At 40.9% G+C, this 14,118-nt stretch overlaps 1 protein-coding gene across 7 annotated transcripts in view; it reads left to right on the top strand.

The window, feature by feature from the left end:
* Window positions 1-14,118, top strand: part of LOC138373292 (uncharacterized) — a 294,206-nt gene that overhangs the window by 210,222 nt on the left and 69,866 nt on the right. Inside the window, exon 6 of one of the 7 annotated variants that reach the window (XM_069339431.1) lies at window positions 9,268-9,365. The exons of the other annotated variants lie outside the window; for them this stretch is intronic. Within the exon in view, the coding sequence (XP_069195532.1) occupies window positions 9,268-9,340 (73 nt within the window). The 3' untranslated portion in view covers window positions 9,341-9,365. Of the gene's footprint in view, window positions 1-9,267; window positions 9,366-14,118 lie in introns of those variants that run through there. 7 annotated transcript variants of the gene reach the window in all.

Here is a 14,118-nt window from a genome sequence, read left to right as displayed (position 1 = left end):
CTGCGTACTCTTAAGAGTAGTGTGTCCCCATGGCCTTCCTCCTATAACCGTAACCGGCAGTGGGAAACGGCTCTAGCAAGGTTGTGTATTGACCATACACACTTAACTCACGGTCACTTAATGGAGCACCGCTCTGCTCCTTATTGTCCAAACTGCATTGTCCCTCTTACAGTTGTGCATATTTTTGTTGAATGTCCTGTCTTCCAGGACGAGTGTGTATCTTGCTTTCCGATCATCCCTCGCGGTCACTTGTCCCTCGATAGAATTCTTGGTGAATAGGATGCTTTTGATATCGTTCGCCTTATGCGTTTCTGTTCTCGTATTGGCATCCTTTGGTGATATTTAGCGTCTTCTGATTATTCTGCACATTTGATGGTGCTATATAGCCTTCCCAGCTTGGTGTCTTTTTTTTTTTTTTATAATTACTTACATCTGACCTTTTGAAGACATTGTCTGGATCAACATCCTCCAAATTGTTGAATACTGTACCCTTAAAACTTTGAACGAGATTAGGCCTGTCATGCCTGATTTGCAATGTTGCCAGCCCTGAGGCCCTCAACCGTTCCTAATGAGAGAGTTGACTTAGTTGTAGAATGATGTCTGCTGCTCAGTGTTGTACTTTTTCCAAAGCAGCTATATCCTTCTGAAGATGTCTCCATGTTTAGATACAGTAATCCAAGTGGGGGTGCACCAGAGATTTATACAGTTGAAACACTGCCTTCTTTTCCTTGAAGTCAAAGGAACTCTTGATTATTCCTAGGGTTTGGTTAGCTTTTTTGACTGCTGCTGCTACCTGTCGTGCCACTTTCAGTGAATGGTGGATTTTGACTCTGTTCTTTTCTTCATCAATCTGCTGCAAGGTAATGTTATTAATTTGGAAGTGGTGTCATATGTTATGCCCCACATGCAAGGTCTTGCATTTTTCAATATTAAAGTGCATTTGCCAGTCTTCTGACCATTTGTGGAGTTCATGTAATGAACTCTTTGTAAGGCTTCAGTATCCTTTTCACTTTCCACTTTACCATAAATCTCAGTGTCTTCAACAAATTTGATGACATGGTTTGTAATATTCACATCTGTCATCGATACAAAACTTTGATATCCCACTCACCACATTTCTCAAGTCAGATTCATTCCCATTTAGTGTGTGTGCTATTTGTTTTAACCACTGATTTATCTAATCTAGTATTCTCCCATTTATTCTATGTGTCTGTAATTTCCTTGCTAGTCTTTTATTGTTAGTACCTTATCAAAAACTTTAGTAAAATCCATGAATACTACATACACCAGGGACTGGTGGTTCAGGAGGTGGAACACCTTAGTCATTGTTTTGATGGTATATAGTGTATTGCACCTTCTGATTACCTTGCCCTGCAGGTCCTGATTTATGTTTAGGTAAATGTTGGCAATCTTTGGACTTTGTATTGTAGTGGCCATTGGCTTGTGTATTGTTCTACTTTTAGTATTATTGTTTACTTGTGTGTGGATTTTTGTGACCTCTGTGCAACTGTTTACTTTGAGCTGCGTGTGTTTAGGGTTACCTTCCCAAGTGCTCGCTGGTTTTATTTCTGCCCTAAGAGGGTTGTCTTTCTTGGTGGGTTTGGAAGGCTGTTCTCAAGAGTGCCAACCTGTAGTGGAGAGTGTGTTAACCTTGAGCAGTGCATGGGGTCTTTGACTCCTATGCTAGGCTTTGTTGTTAGTGGAAGTCAGGGTCTTTCTTGGGAAAAGCCCCATGGGGCGCCTGACAGCTGAGTGGACAGCACTCGGAATTTGTAGTCCTGAGGTTCCGGGTTTGATCCCCGTTGGAGGCGGAAACAAATGGGCAGTTCCTTTCACCCTGATGCCCCTGTTCACCTAGCAGTATATAAGCGCCTGGGAGTTAGACAGCTGCTATGGCCTGCTTCCTGGGGATGTGAAACAAAAAGGCCTGGTCGAGGACCTGGCCGTGAGGACGCTAAGCCCCGAAATCATCTCAAGATAACTTTAAGAAGATGGTGGGTGCCTGTAGCTATCTCGTCGAGATTGCTCATACTATGTTACGTCATCACACGAGATCCGTTGGTCCTACCAGGGACCAGAGTTGGAACCTAGCAGTCTTTCACAGAACTGCAGAGCACAAATGACATGCACGTACAGTAATGCCATATCACCGGAAAAACATCCTGGAAGTTGTCACAGCTTTACAGACAAACTGCTGGGTTCACAAGACTCAAAGCCTAAAAATTGTCATACAACTTTGTAAATGATTCAAACGAAACAAAATTATTAATCTGAAACTGGCTCAAGCCTGTTGGTACTGATCGCCGCCGCCAGAAATTTATGATGTGCGATGTTAGTGCTATCGGTCTGTAATTTTTTGCCTCTGCCTTATTTCCTCCTTTATGGAGTGGTGCTATCTCTGCTGCTTTTAGTATGTCACGGATAACGCCAGTATGTAGGCTCTGTCTCTAAAGAATGTGAAGGGCCTGCGATAGTGTTCTTTTACAGTTCTTGATGAATATAGTAGGCATCCTTCAGTCTAAGACTATGGAGTTGCGCCCTGACAGGGCGCAAAGCCTGGGTAGGTAGATATGGAGGAGAAGCTGTTACCCATGCAGTAGGTCCCCCCTCTCCACGTTGCTGAAATTATCCAATAGAAAGGCAAATGCCAATACACATGGTTCCAGCAATGTTGCAGGAGCTGCCAGAACAAGGTCGACGTCAACAACGAACTGCCTTAGGGGCTCCAACTCCGGATTTTTCCTCGAGGTTGACTCCTGAAGCCTTTCCAAAAAATGGGGTATGGTCACAAGGCAGCAGAGGTTTAAAATCAGGGTTTTCCTTCCCTTAAATGGGCTGCATTCCCAGGCTCTCGAGTCCCATCTACCCGGAGCAGCTGGTTTTAAGGCGCCAGAGGCACACCCTCGCCCCTTCTCCTGTCGGTAAAAGCAGTTCCGCCGGACTTAAAAACTAAGCCACCCGTGCAGGCCAGGAGTTGGACTTGGTTGTCAGAGGCTATTGGAGACGCATGCCGTATAGGAGCATTTTATAGGTCATGGGAGCTCGTCCCCCATTACCACCCCCTGGCTATGACAACCCCTTGGAACCTTGATGAATATAGAGTTCCAAGAATCTGGGCCTGATGCAGAATGCATAGGCATACTGTATATGGCTTCTTCAAAATCCAGTGAGGATAGGGTGACGTCTGATATATATATGATTTGATGTTGGTATCACATCCATGAAAAATTCATTTGGATTATGAATCTAAAGTGTGTTTAGTGGCTTGCTGAAGACAGTCATAAGGATTCCTCAGTATTTCGCTTATTTCTTTGTTGTCATCAGTGAAAGTTCCATCTCCCTTTAGCAGGGGCCCAAACCTACATGTAGTTTTTTATCTAGATTTTGCATAGGAGAAAAAAATATTTAAATATTCTCTTTATTTCTCTGATGGCCTTTTGCTCTTTATTTTTCTGATGGCCTTTTGCTCTTTGTCTCTTGGATTTTGTATGATTCTTGTAGCTTTAGTTTAATAGTTTCTATTTCTCTACCTAACCTTCTTCCCCGTTATTGAGTTATGGTGAGAGACTCAAAATGTTCCACGATTCGTTTACTTCGCCTATAGACGGAACGCCATTCCTGTCTGCATTTCTTCCACTTTTTCGTAGGGGTATGCAGTGAGCATATTTCTAGAGCTACTGAGTTTTTTCCAGGCACTGGTTCAGGTTAGCATTTTCTGGCTGTTTTTCCCAGCTTATTTCTGTGAGGTCTTGTTTTTTTTTGCTCCAAGTTTATCTGTTTATTATTGAAATTTAATTTGCTGAATTCTCCTCCACTGGGACTTGGGACTTGTTTTGCAGGTCTATTTCCCCATGGTTGTCAGGGTAAGTGGTGGAGGTGGTGAGAGGGGGAAGAGGATTTTTTTTTTTTTTTTAATATTATTATTTTCTATCACAGACGTGGCCACACATTTACAATGCTAAGCAGCATATATACATTTTCTTCTGTCCTCCATGGACAGGGTTAGAGATGTGTTAAACATATATTTCAAGGGTTTATTGAACACTCGACCACAGAAGGTGATTCGGTGCTTTTAAAATGCTAAGCTAACCTACATACGTAAATACATAGATACACAGATTTACGTATGCCTTACATAAAGTGTTCGATGTGTCTTTTACATAGTGTCATTAATGTACATTTACAAAGGTGAAATGTAATTCTGATCAGCTTCCATATATACTTTATACCCATACATATACATACACACACACATATACATACATACACACACATGCATTCACATACATTTGTCTCATTTACTCTGACAGGGTGAGATAGCTAATAAAGAAACTGGTGTGCAATTAAGCACTTAATCACTGAAGATGATTAAGGTGCTTTTATAAGCTCTGGGAAGAGGAGTGAGGGGAGGAGGAGGAGGGAGGAGGAGTGAGGGGGGGGGGAAGAGAAGTGAGGGGAAAACAGGAGTGAGGGGGGGAGGAGGAGTGAGGGAGAAGGAGGAATGAGGGGGGAGGAGTGAGGGGGCAAAGGAGGGAGGAGGTAGGGGGTAGAAGTGCCGAACCAACCGGGCTGTCGTGGGTATGTGGGCCTGCGGGCCACTCCAAGCAACAGCCTGGTGGACCAGACTCTCACAAGTCAAGCCTGGCCTCGGGCTGAGCTTGGGGAGTAGAAGAACTCCAAGATCCCCATCAAGCACGTATCAAGCAGGAGGGGGTAGGAGGAAGGGCAAGAGAGAAGGGGTAGGAGGGAGGAGGGAGGGCATAGGAGGCAGGGGGAGGAGTAAGGGAGCGGGGAGGTAAGAGGGAGCGGGGAGGTAGGAGGGAGGGAGTAGGAAGAAGTGGGAAAAGAGGGAGGTTGTGGTGAGGGGGTAGGAGGGAGGATAGGAGTGAGGGGGTAGGAGGGAGGGCAGGAGTGAGGGGGTAGGAGGGAGGGCAGGGGTTATAGGGGTAGGAGGGAGGGCAGGGGTTATAGGGGTAGGAGGGAGGGCAGGGGTTATAGGGGTAGGAGGGAGGGCAGGGGTTATAGGGGTAGGAGGGAGGGCAGGGGTTATAGGGGTAGGAGGGAGGGCAGGGGTTATAGGGGTAGGAGGGAGGGCAGGAGTGAGGGGGAAGGAGGGAGGAAGGGAGTGAGGGGGTAGGAGGGAGGGCAGGAGTGAGGGGTAGGAGGGAGGGCAGGAGTGAGGGGTAGGAGGGAGGGCAGGAGTGAGGGGTAGGAGGGAGGGCAGGAGTGAGGGGTAGGAGGGAGGGCAGGAGTGAGGGGTAGGAGGGAGGGCAGGAGTGAGGGGTAGGAGGGAGGGCAGGAGGGGTAGGAGGGAGGGCAGGAGTGAGGGAGTAAGAAGGAGTGAGGGAGTAGGAGGGAGGGCAGGAGTGAGGGGTAGGAGGGAGGGCAGGAGGGAGGGGGTAGGAGGGAGGGCAGGAGTGAGGGGGTAGGAGGGAGGGCAGGAGTGAGGGGATAGGAGGGAGGGCAGGAGTGAGGGGGTAGGAGGGAGTGAGGGGGTAGGAGGGAGGGCAGGAGTGAGGGAGTAAGAGGGAGTGAGGGAGTAGGAGGGAGGGCAGGAGTGAGGGGTAGAGGAGTGAGGTGGGTAGAGGAGTGAGGTGGGTAGAGGAGTGAGGAGGGTAGAGGAGTGAGGAGGGTAGAGGAGTGAGGAGGGTAGAGGAGTGAGGAGGGTAGAGGAGTGAGGAGGGTAGAGGAGTGAGGAGGAGTGAGGAGTGAGGAGGAGTGAGGAGTGAGGAGGAGTGAGGAGTGAGGAGGAGTGAGGAGGGTAGAGGAGTGAGGAGGGTAGAGGAGTGAGGAGGGTAGAGGAGTGAGGAGGGTAGAGGAGTGAGGAGGGTAGAGGAGTGAGGAGGGTAGAGGAGTGAGGAGGGTAGAGGAGTGAGGAGGGTAGAGGAGTGAAGAGGGTAGAGGAGTGAAGGGGGTAGAGGAGTGAAGGGGGTAGAGGAGTGAAGGGGGTAGAGGAGTGAGGAGGGTAGAGGAGTGAGGAGGGTAGAGGAGTGAGGAGGGTAGAGGAGTGAGGAGGGTAGAGGTGTGAGGAGGGTAGAGGAGTGAGGAGGGTAGAGGAGTGAGGAGGGTAGAGGAGTGAGGAGGGTAGAGGAGTAAGGAGGGTAGAGGAGTGAGGAGGGAAGGGGGAGTGAAGAGGGAAGGGGGAATGAAGGTGAGGAGGAGTGAAAGGGAGGAATAGTGAAAGGGGAGGAGTGAGGTGGGAGAAGTAGTAAGGGGGTAGTAGTGAGGGGGAAATGGTGAGGGGGGGTACGAGTGAATGGGAGAAGGAATGAGGGGGTAGGGAGTGACGGGGTAGGAGGGAGGGGCAGGATGGAGGGGGAAGGAGGGAGGGGGTAGGAGGAAGGGGGGGAGAAGCGAGGGCAGGAGTGAAGGGGTAGAAGGGAGGGCTGGAGTGAGGGGGTAGAAGGGAGGGCTGGAGTGAGGGGGTAGAAGGGAGGGCTGGAGTGAGGGGGTAGAAGGGAGGGCTGGAGTGAGGGGGTAGAAGGGAGGGCTGTAGTGAGGGGGTAGAAGGGAGGGCAGGAGTGATGGGGTAGGAGTGAGGGGGCAGGAAGTGAGGAGGGAGGTGGTAGGAGGGAGGGAGGGGGTAGGGGGGAGGAGTGAGGGGGGCAGGAGAAAGGGCGAAAATAATGGGGGTATGAGGGAGGATTGAGGAGACAGGAGGGAGGGTAGGAGTGAGGGGGTAGAAGGGAGGGCAGGAGTGATGGGATTGGGGGAAGGAGTTAGGGGGTAGGTAGGAGGGGTAGGTATGACCTGGCTATATTGGTTATGTCATGTCCAATTGTTGCATGCTGAATGCTCAAAGCCCCTTTCTTTATTCAGTGTTGTCACATACCTCATGTGGGTGTGGATAGGCAAACACTCATCTAGTTAAACTTATCTCGTAGTACTTTCAGAGACCGGTAATTTAGATTGTGTAAGTAGAATCTCCAAATAAATGGATCTTTAAAGCGCATTCCTATTTGGGTTTAAAAGGTTGTACCGAATGAGAAACTCGGATAAAATAGTATAACACGAGCAATGTTGTTGTTCAGTTTGTTTGCCTAAAGCACATACAAGGACTAGACATTACCAGGCATTCCTGTATACCTTACCTTATGCTATAAACATTGCCACAACCCTGGGTTTTATTGATTTAAATGGCCACAGGGAGTCATACAAAATTGCAGGTTATAATGTTATTAGTTTATCCACTGTGGTGACAAGTGGGCTGACTGATGTCCGTTGACACCTGTATCGTGCTTCAGTTTACTCACTAGATCGTCCTGTCTCTGGTCTCGTCTGTAGGAAGTATGTCAAAATAAAATGGATCATTAATAGCATAAGACTTGGGGGTAGGAGAGAGTTGCAGTGTTTGTCGTGGCCTTCAGTTGTTCCTAGTATTAGTCGACTTAGTTTTAGAAATATTTGTGTTGGGCAGTGTTGTTGTTTGAAAGTAGATGTGTTTTTGTAAAGAAGGTGGGGGTTCTTCATGGTTGGGTACAATTATCTAAGTGATTATAGATATCTGGTGTATAAATGTTTTGACATTAGAATAACTACCTTCTTTTCGTTAAAGTCAAAAGGTCGCTTGATTAATTGTAGGGTTTTGTTAGTAATTTTTGTTTACTGGAGCAACTTTTGGTTAATGATGTAATCTAGCTCCAAGGTCCTTTATTTCATTGTTCTTCTTCATTTTAATGTGGTAGTTGTGATATGGATTGTTCTGGGTCACCTGTAAGGTTTTGCAATGTTAAATACATTGCAAATTCTTATAATAATAAGAATTTGCCAGTCTTGTAACCATTTTTAGAGTTCCCATAGATCATTGTAACGGCTTGATATTTTTTCATGTTCTCTGTACCATAAATCTTGGTGTGGTTTGTAATAATTTGATTTGTCATTGAGGTATATAAGGTTTAGACCCTTGTGGTATGCTTCATGCCGTATTTTCCAGTCAAATCTGTTTCAGAAGAAGCTTTAATTAAGCAATCTTTTTATCCTTTATTCCATGTGCTTCATTTTTCACTCGTAGCCTTTATGGTGCTGAATAGCTGGTTATCAGAAAAAAAATGTGAACAGGTTTGTTTTTAACAAACCAATGTTTTGTTGATTTTACAAGAATTATTAATGTTTCTTCCCTTCAGGACCTTGCAGATGTGAGGTCAAAGTAATTTGAAAGTTTTCTGCTTGGCAGTTTCCAAAATTTAAGTAACATTTGAAATCTATCTAGCGAGTTTAAGTGGCAGTAAGTTTGGCTGTCAATTCATTTAATAGCTTGGATTGAATTCCAGGTATTTGAAGTTTTTTGAATGTTAGTTTGTAAGGCTCTTCCCATTTATGGTGCTTGTTATAGGCAGATAGTGTATATATACACTATCTTGAAATAGTTATCTTCAGCAGTTTGAAACATTTGTGGTAATGGGATGTCTGGTGTGAATAATTTAGTGTTCATTACTAATATTTGGTAGGACACTTGAGTGCAGCATTATATTAACAGATTGGACATGTCTAATGGTTTTGTTTCTTTTCTTCTTAGAAAATTGAAGGGTTTGGTACCATTAGACAATATTGTTAGGAAACACTTTCATGTTTCCTATAAAGTTGTGGCATTTAGTAAGACACTTGTGGGAAAAAAAAAATTAGCTAATTTAGTGTAATCTTATTGATGTAAATTTTTACATCATTTCCACTAATCAATATGTTCCATAGCTTTAACTTTAGTCTAACAAATTTCACTTTTAAAACAAATGTATAGTTAATTTAATCTATTAAAATAATGCCTAAAATTTATCTTTTTGCAGTTTAACCTGATAACTTAAAAGCTTTGCATACCAAACTAGACTTTTTAGTTGTCAAAATTAGTTTTCACTTATAAAATATAATGTTGCTTAGAGGTATAATATTACCTTTTTATATATAACTTGTTACTTAAGTTTTTATTAGCTTTATATTTTACCTTAAGTTTATAAGTTAATTAACATAAGTTATAACAAACTTTATATAACAAAGTTTATTATAACTTTGTTATATACTTATAAACTTAAGTTTGTTAATTATATAAAGCTATAATATATTAGCTTTATATATTTTGTATTATACCTTTATAATATGTTTATTATAGTTTTATATAAACTCTTATAGCAAGTTTTTTTTTAGATATTGTTTGTAATATTAATTTCCAGCATGATTAAATTATAGCTACTTTCAGGATAAAATATATAAAGTATTTTCATTAAAAGATTTATTAAATAGTATACAATATAACTAATGTTGACAATTTTGTTTCAGGTTGAGGTTTCAACTGAAGACTTCAAAGGCCAGGAAAACATCCAGAGTACCAAGGACAACAACCACCTGTTAAAGAAAAATAAAGTATATCAAACAGGGACACTCATTTTATTAACACTAACACATACAAATTACTGCCAAAACCCCTAAGTCCCAATCTTTTAAGATTGGCTCAGCAAGGCTGACCCCTTACTTGCATTGTCAGGCAGGACTTGTTGGCTGAAAGAGTGCAACACATCTTTTGGTTTCATGCCCTCAACATGATGTACATAAGCTTGTTGTAAAGCCTATGTACATCATGTTCCAGGCACTAAACCTCTGGATGTATCCACTCTTTCCATGAACAAGCCCTGTAGTTATTAACAATGTTTGCACATTGTTAAGGGTCCCTACACCTAAGCAAATCTAGTCCATCTATCAGATAGGTAGTAGAGCAGGGCTCTGAAAAAGCCAAGCCAGGGAAATCTGCAAGACTGCCTGGTCCCCTTCTATGAAATGGGGTAGGATCAGTATAAACTGCATCAATCCCTGCAGGTGGTAACAGTAGGACTTTGGTACACATCTATAAATGGACTAGATAAAAGAAAGCAAGTTAATTATTTGATATAGCTAAAACATTTAATTCAACATACCAGTTTATTGGGTGTGCAGAGTAGAACAGCCACACTTCTTAAGCCAGTCAATTCCTTGATACCATCATAATCTCTATTACCACCTGAAACATTTAACCAAATTAGCTTATAAATTTTGTATTAAAAGTTGCTTTGCAAACTCAAATGGCTAATGTGCCTTAACATTTTATTCTCACTAATGCTAATCAAGCACAAGACTTAGATATGGCTACTCACACTATTTAAGTTTAACAAGTACTTTAAAGTATAGAAAGAATTTTTACTTTACATTATCTACATGCAACCACTGATGCCTTACTTATTTATCTATTTAAAATATTCACCAACACTCACCCCATTCCAAATATCAAGCAATCAACACCTTCAAACTCTAGGATGAACAGCTGGACTTCCCAATTCTTATTCTGAAAGAAAAAGCCTATTTAAACTAGTTACATTAAAAAAATATGAAATACAGTTACTAGTCAATATTTAATTTGTCTCTTTTACCATTATTTTTTTTTAACTTTATTATGAACAAATCCATGAGGTCAATTTACCTCCCTGTTGAAATTTTTTTACAATGTCATGGGACATTTGAACCCTCATCACAGCCCTTGTGGATTTGGTCATTTGATGCATCACACTATTGTGTGCAATTTATAGATGGAAAAACTTTTAGCCAAGTAACTGAACAAAGTTAAGCAAACCAATTACCATTTAAATAAATATTTTTAAATACCCTCAATTCTTACATTGAATAAAATGTAACATTACCATTTAAATTTCTTTGCTATTCAAAACAATTCCTGCAAGGACTAAACTTTTATTGTACCCACTTGTCAAGGCCTAGAACTACAGTTTTTATCCCCCATTTCCAGGCCACTTCACTATTTAAATACTACTTATTAAACTAATTATAGCAGTACTCTTAACTGTCAGAATGATAGAGGGCAAAAGTATCTTGGCAATTTCAGGCCTTTAGTCCCCCCCACAAAGCAGCCCATTACAGCTGACTGTAATGGGCTGCCAATTTTAAAGGAACACTACTCACAGGGGCATAGGGTGAAAAACTCGGCCCACCATTTCTTGCCAGGATTCAACCTGGGACCACAGGATCACATCTCCAGTGTGCCGTCTGCTCAGCTGGCCAGCCCCTGTGCTACTTTCTGTAGCATACAAGTTCCACCAATTGTTCTGTACACTGTTCCTGAAGTTATGTTGGAAGCACCCTCCACAACCTGTCAATGAAACATTTAATATGGTTAATAAAATTTTTCCCCACAGCAATGTTTAAACTTAAATATTTGCCTTTTTCAAAATACACTAATTACCTACTTCCCCCACCCCATCTTTCATTTATTTATTCTAGAAAAAAGCCCTTTTAGTAACAATTTGGTAACAATTTAAAAAGTAGCACTGAAATCTTATTTTCAATTATAATTTAAAGTTAGGATTCCCCCACCCCTGCATCCCCATATTGGTAATACAATTTATATAGCTAAAACATTTAATTCAACATACCAGCTTCATAGATGTGCCGAGTAGAACAGCCACTCGCTGCTTTGATACCATTGTAATCTAGCAAAGTACCTGAAACATTTAACCAAATTAGCTTAGAAATACAGCTTTTTACTCTAGTTTCTTTGCAAATTCACAATGGTAGTGTTCCTTTAAAATTGGCTAAAATTTTATATTTTATTAATGCTAATCAAGCAATTAAAAAGGTAGATATGGCTATTTAAGCTAAGTTTCTTTAGTACATTTAAGTGGATTAAGATACTTCAGACAATGCTACATTGTTTAACTTTACTATTTAATATATAATGCAAATCTTTAATTTATTATTACTACCACACTCGCCTGATTCTGAATGTCGAGCATACACCACCTTCAAACTCTGGGATGTTGTTCTGGACTTCCTAATCTATAGTCTGAAAGAAAAAGCATATTTAAACTTCAATTATATTACAATTAGATGAAGTACAGTTACCAGTTATTTATTGTGTTAACTTTTTTTACTTTCAATTATGAAATTATCTGTTACAAACATTTATATGAACAAATCCATGAGGGTTCAAACCAAGCCATGAGGTCAGTAGACCTCCCAGTTGCAATTTTACCATATCATGGCACAGTTGATTAAGGTGCATCAGCAATCCTCCAACATCCTAATTGTCACAGCCCTTTTAGATTTGTTCATTTTATGCATCACACTGTTTCATCTATAAATTTCAAACTTTTAGCCAAACAATTAACTGAACACTGAAAGTTAAGCAGACTAATTTATAAATATTTATTATAAATACTCTACTTCAAATTTTATTCTATTTAAAATTACAATTCTTGTTATGCTATGCAAAGCAATTCCTGCAACAACTAAACTGATATTGTACCCACTTTAAGGCCTAGAACTAGTTTATTTTCTATTTACAGGCCACTTCACAATTACATAATTTTTACTTTAATATTTAAAAACTATTAAACTAATCATCAATAAACTTACTTTTGCCATCTAATTCTGACAACCATGTTACTTTCAGCAATTGCTTTGTACACAGTTCCTGAGGTTATGTTGGAAGGACCCTCTACAACCTGTCAATGGAACATTAAATATTGTTACTAAATTTTTTGGGCACAGCAATGCATTTAAAATTCAATATGCGCCTTTTTAAAACATTAATTAGCTACTTCCCCACCCTATCTCATTTTATAAATTACAGAAGAAATCTCTTTAGTAAAAATTAAAGACTACAAAAAATTGTATTTTCAAAAAACATTTATAGTTAGGATTCCACCCCCCCCCCCCTATATTTGTACTACAATTTATATAGCCAACATGCAAGTCAACTTACCAGCTTCATAGATGTGCATATTAGAACAGCCACACTTTAGCCAGTCACTGCTTTGATACCATTGTAATCTTCATTAGAACCTGAAACATTTAACCAAATTGGCTTCTAAATTCTGTATTGAGCTTATGCAAGTTGCTTTGCAAATTTACAATGGATAATGTTCCTTTAAAATCTACCAAAATGTTAATAGTGTAAGATTCTCACTAATGCTAATCAAGCACAAAAATTAGATTCTGTATTAAACAAATAGTTTGAGTAGTCATGAGTACATTAAAGTGGAGAAAGATACTTCAGACTTTTAGCAATTTTGACTTCACATCTACATGCAGCCATCATTTACATGATCTTTAGCCATAATGCTAGAGTGTTTAAAACTAAATTTTTAATACAATGCAAACATGTTTAAATAATATTTACCACTTGCCCGATTCTGAATGTCAAACAATCAACACCTTCAAAGTCTAGGATGAAGTTCTGCACTTCCAATCCATATTCTGAAAGAAAAAGCCTATTTAAACTTCAAATTTTTTTTAACAAACTAGCAGAACCTGGCCACGCAGTGCCGTGGCTCGGCAACGCATGTGCGTTGCCAAGCCAGAGCAACCTTCTGTCCCCCAGTCTTCCCCCCCCTCATCCTCTCTTCCAACCGTTCTCCATTTCCCTATCCCCTCATCCTTCCACCATTACTCCCTCCCTCTTCCCTTTGTCCTCCCCATTCTCTCACTTCCGTCCCCTTGCTATCCCCACCATTCCCAACTCCCTCGTCTAATGCCTTCCCATATTGTGTGATTTTCCTGATCAGAAAACTTGGAACATCAAGTGATCTGATGTTCATCAAAATAAGTTAAAAATGAAATGAAAAGTAACAAAAATAAAGTACTCACGAAATGAACAGTATGGTAAACATGGCTCATTTTTAATGCAATTCACTTTTTTCAAGAAAAGCATAGTTTCTGCTTAGAACAGGATTTTTTCAAAGCATAGTTTTACCTATAACAGGTGTGGCATCTATATTTATACCTACAAAATGAATGGTATGGTAAACAGCTCTATCTCCACAATGTCACAAAACTTAAAATTTATTTTCAAACCTTTAGATTTATTTAATTATATCAATGCAATCTGAAAAATTTAAATGGAATTTGACAGTATAGTTAGCATGTTGATATGTGCAACAGATGGTGCCCTTTTTCAAAAATGAATATTTTTTTTACCTGTCACAGGGGTGGCATCTATATAGTAGGTATATGAAAAGATACCCATATTCGAATGTAACGTTGTGTCAGTTTCAAAGCAATCGGTGAAGAACTTTGGGAGATTACAGTGTGTGCCAGCTCGGGGAGAATTTACCACCTGCAAAAAATTTAATACTCTTAACAATCTAC

Source organism: Procambarus clarkii, chromosome 41, assembly GCF_040958095.1.
Source record: "Procambarus clarkii isolate CNS0578487 chromosome 41, FALCON_Pclarkii_2.0, whole genome shotgun sequence".
Taxonomy (NCBI): domain Eukaryota; kingdom Metazoa; phylum Arthropoda; class Malacostraca; order Decapoda; family Cambaridae; genus Procambarus; species Procambarus clarkii.
This window is presented reverse-complemented; position numbering and strand designations above follow the sequence as displayed.